Below are 2,415 nucleotides of genomic sequence, written 5' to 3' on the forward strand. Positions count from 1 at the left end.
TGCCGCACTTGCGTGGCGACGTGCGCGTACGTGCCGAAGGGCGTCACACCGTGCGCGTCGTGCGTGTCGTGCGGCGCCGCGGTGGTCGCACATGCGCTGGCGAACACGTCGCTGCCAGGCCACCCGCGCAATGCTGCGTCACCACTGGCAGCAGAGGGGTCGTGCGTGCGCAGCTACAGCAGCTACCACGCCGCCCGGGCGCAGTGGGAGGCATGGCGCCGCGACGACAAGAGTCACCCGGTCGAGTTGTGAGAAACCGCGCGCTTTTCTGTTTTTCGTGGTCGCATTGTGCCGCCTGTTTTCCTTGATTGGCCTACGCATATATACATATATATAATTGTGTGCGCGGGTGCGAGGGGGGGAAGGCGCAAGGGGGTTGCTTTATGCTGCACGGCAACCCGAACTGCTGCTGCTCCGACGGCTGGTGTTGCTGGTGGCACCAAGGTACAACAAGGAGATGGAAACAAAAAAAGAAGCCCGTGGACCGTGAGGGGAGAACATTCAACGGCGTCACTTTCATGTGAGTTTGGCAGTTGTTGTTGTTGTTTTTGTATGGGCCCCGCCTTTCTTTCTTCTCTCTTGTTTCTCCCGCTTGTTCGGTGTATTACTATTTGATGCAGTGCTTGAGATAGTTGGTCGCACCAAGAATCACATGGCGCAGCGGAATTGGTCGCATACTGGCCAGTGGCAACAACAGCCGCAGCAACAGATGATGCAGCAGCTGCCACCCGGTGCATCGCCGCAGTGGCAGGGAGTGCATAGCGCGTCAACCAGTATGCAACTCCCAGCGTCGGCCCCGCAGCAGTACGATCCTCAGCTTTTGATGCAGCAGCAGCAGCAGTACCAGCAGCAGCAGCACCAACCTGGGATGATGCCGCCTGGGATGCCACCGTCGTGGGGGCCACCGATGTACCAGCAAACGTACTCCCAGCCGGTATACGGGCAGCAGGCGTACGCCCAAACCAATTGTATGGACCCAGTCTGCTGCCCCATGCCCGGGCAACCCAACCCGTGCGACTGTTGCTGCTCCCCTGGACCCGGCTGCTGCAACAACGGTCCGGTGGATCCGTACTGCTGTGGGCCCCAGACGAATCCTGGCTGCACGGATTGCATGTCGTCTGTCTGCGACATTACATACTGCACGACGATTTTCTTCACCGTGGTGAGCGTGGTCGGTTTTATTGTCGTCTTGGTATTAGGTAAAAGTGACGACCTTTTTTCCAAGTATGACGTATCTGACACCACCGCCCTTCAGGCGGCAATACAGAAGGATATTATACCAACGACTGGATGCACGTCTAGACGCCTGTTGGCAGTGTTTGGTACCGTTTGCATGGAGGGGAATCTCAACGCTAACACACTTGTTGTTCAACTCAGTACATGGAATACAGCAAGGGACACCATGTATTTCCTTGCCTTGGTGTTCAGCATATTCACAGTTGTGTACGCCACCATAGTGGACTGCCAGCGGCAAAAGGTTGAGGCGCTCTCGAATGAAAGCATCTGTTCACAGCAACAACAACAACAACAGCAACAACAGCAGGTGGGTAAGCAGTCGCCGGAGAAGATGAGCCGAGACGGGAGGCGTGGGTCCCTTACGGTGCCGCCACCACCACCACCACCACCACCACCTTCGCTGCCGCCAACGTCGATTCCATTCATGAGGGGCCCTATTAAAGTGTGGGGCACGCCTTTTTATGANCAACAGCAGGTGGGTAAGCAGTCGCCGGAGAAGATGAGCCGAGACGGGAGGCGTGGGTCCCTTACGGTGCCGCCACCACCACCACCACCTTCGCTGCCGCCAACGTCGATTCCATTCATGAGGGGCCCTATTAAAGTGTGGGGCACGCCTTTTTATGAATTTATGCGTGTCGCGTGGTTCGTGATGGGCGTGGCCGTGTTCTTTTGGGCGTGCGGTCTGTTGGCGTCCTTCTGGGCCTTCTCGTCCTTCTATCGCAACTCCACGAAAGGGAAGTTGCGTGAGTTCTTTGACGACTACCATGTCCGCTTCAGTGCCACTGTCATCTGCATCACGGTGTACCTTGCGTGGCCGCTCCTAAACATCTTCGTGGAGGCAGTGCTGTGGATATTGTTTGTCTTGCCTTGGCTCCTCTTCCGCACCTTATGCAAGCCGGGAATTGGCAACATGCGCCCCGCATTGCCGCTGGAGGAGATGCCTGGCTACATCCGACTCGATATGTTCTTCACAGACTTCAACGATGTGAAGCGCGTCGGTTTCTCCGAGCCTGCGTGGCGCCTGATGACAGGTAGCTCGTTGCCGTTCCTCTCCTGCTGCGAGGACCCAATGGTGGACCGCGACCCGGCGATGACGGCGTGGCACCACCAGCAGCAAGAGTGGTTCGCGCGGTTGCAGGGCGTGTACCCGATGGGGATGGGCGCCCCCGCGCAGTGTGC

The 2,415-nt window shown here is 57.8% G+C and overlaps 2 protein-coding genes across 2 annotated transcripts; both read left to right on the forward strand.

The window, feature by feature from the left end:
• On the forward strand, window positions 1–308 carry DQ04_16851000 (hypothetical protein; the record flags this gene model as incomplete). The annotated part of the gene is made up of 1 exon (XM_009317515.1): window positions 1–308. A coding segment is annotated over one exon (308 nt), but the record flags the coding sequence as incomplete, so codon positions are not given.
• A 344-nt stretch (window positions 309–652) lies between these two features.
• DQ04_16851010 (hypothetical protein) lies at window positions 653–2,413 on the forward strand (the record flags this gene model as incomplete). The annotated part of the gene is made up of 1 exon (XM_009317516.1): window positions 653–2,413. A coding segment is annotated over one exon (1,761 nt), but the record flags the coding sequence as incomplete, so codon positions are not given.
• Between the last annotated feature and the right edge of the window lie 2 nt (window positions 2,414–2,415).

The sequence above is a fragment of the Trypanosoma grayi genome, assembly GCF_000691245.1.
Source record: "Trypanosoma grayi strain ANR4 Tgr_1685_V1, whole genome shotgun sequence".
NCBI classification, from domain to species: Eukaryota; Euglenozoa; class Kinetoplastea; order Trypanosomatida; family Trypanosomatidae; genus Trypanosoma; species Trypanosoma grayi.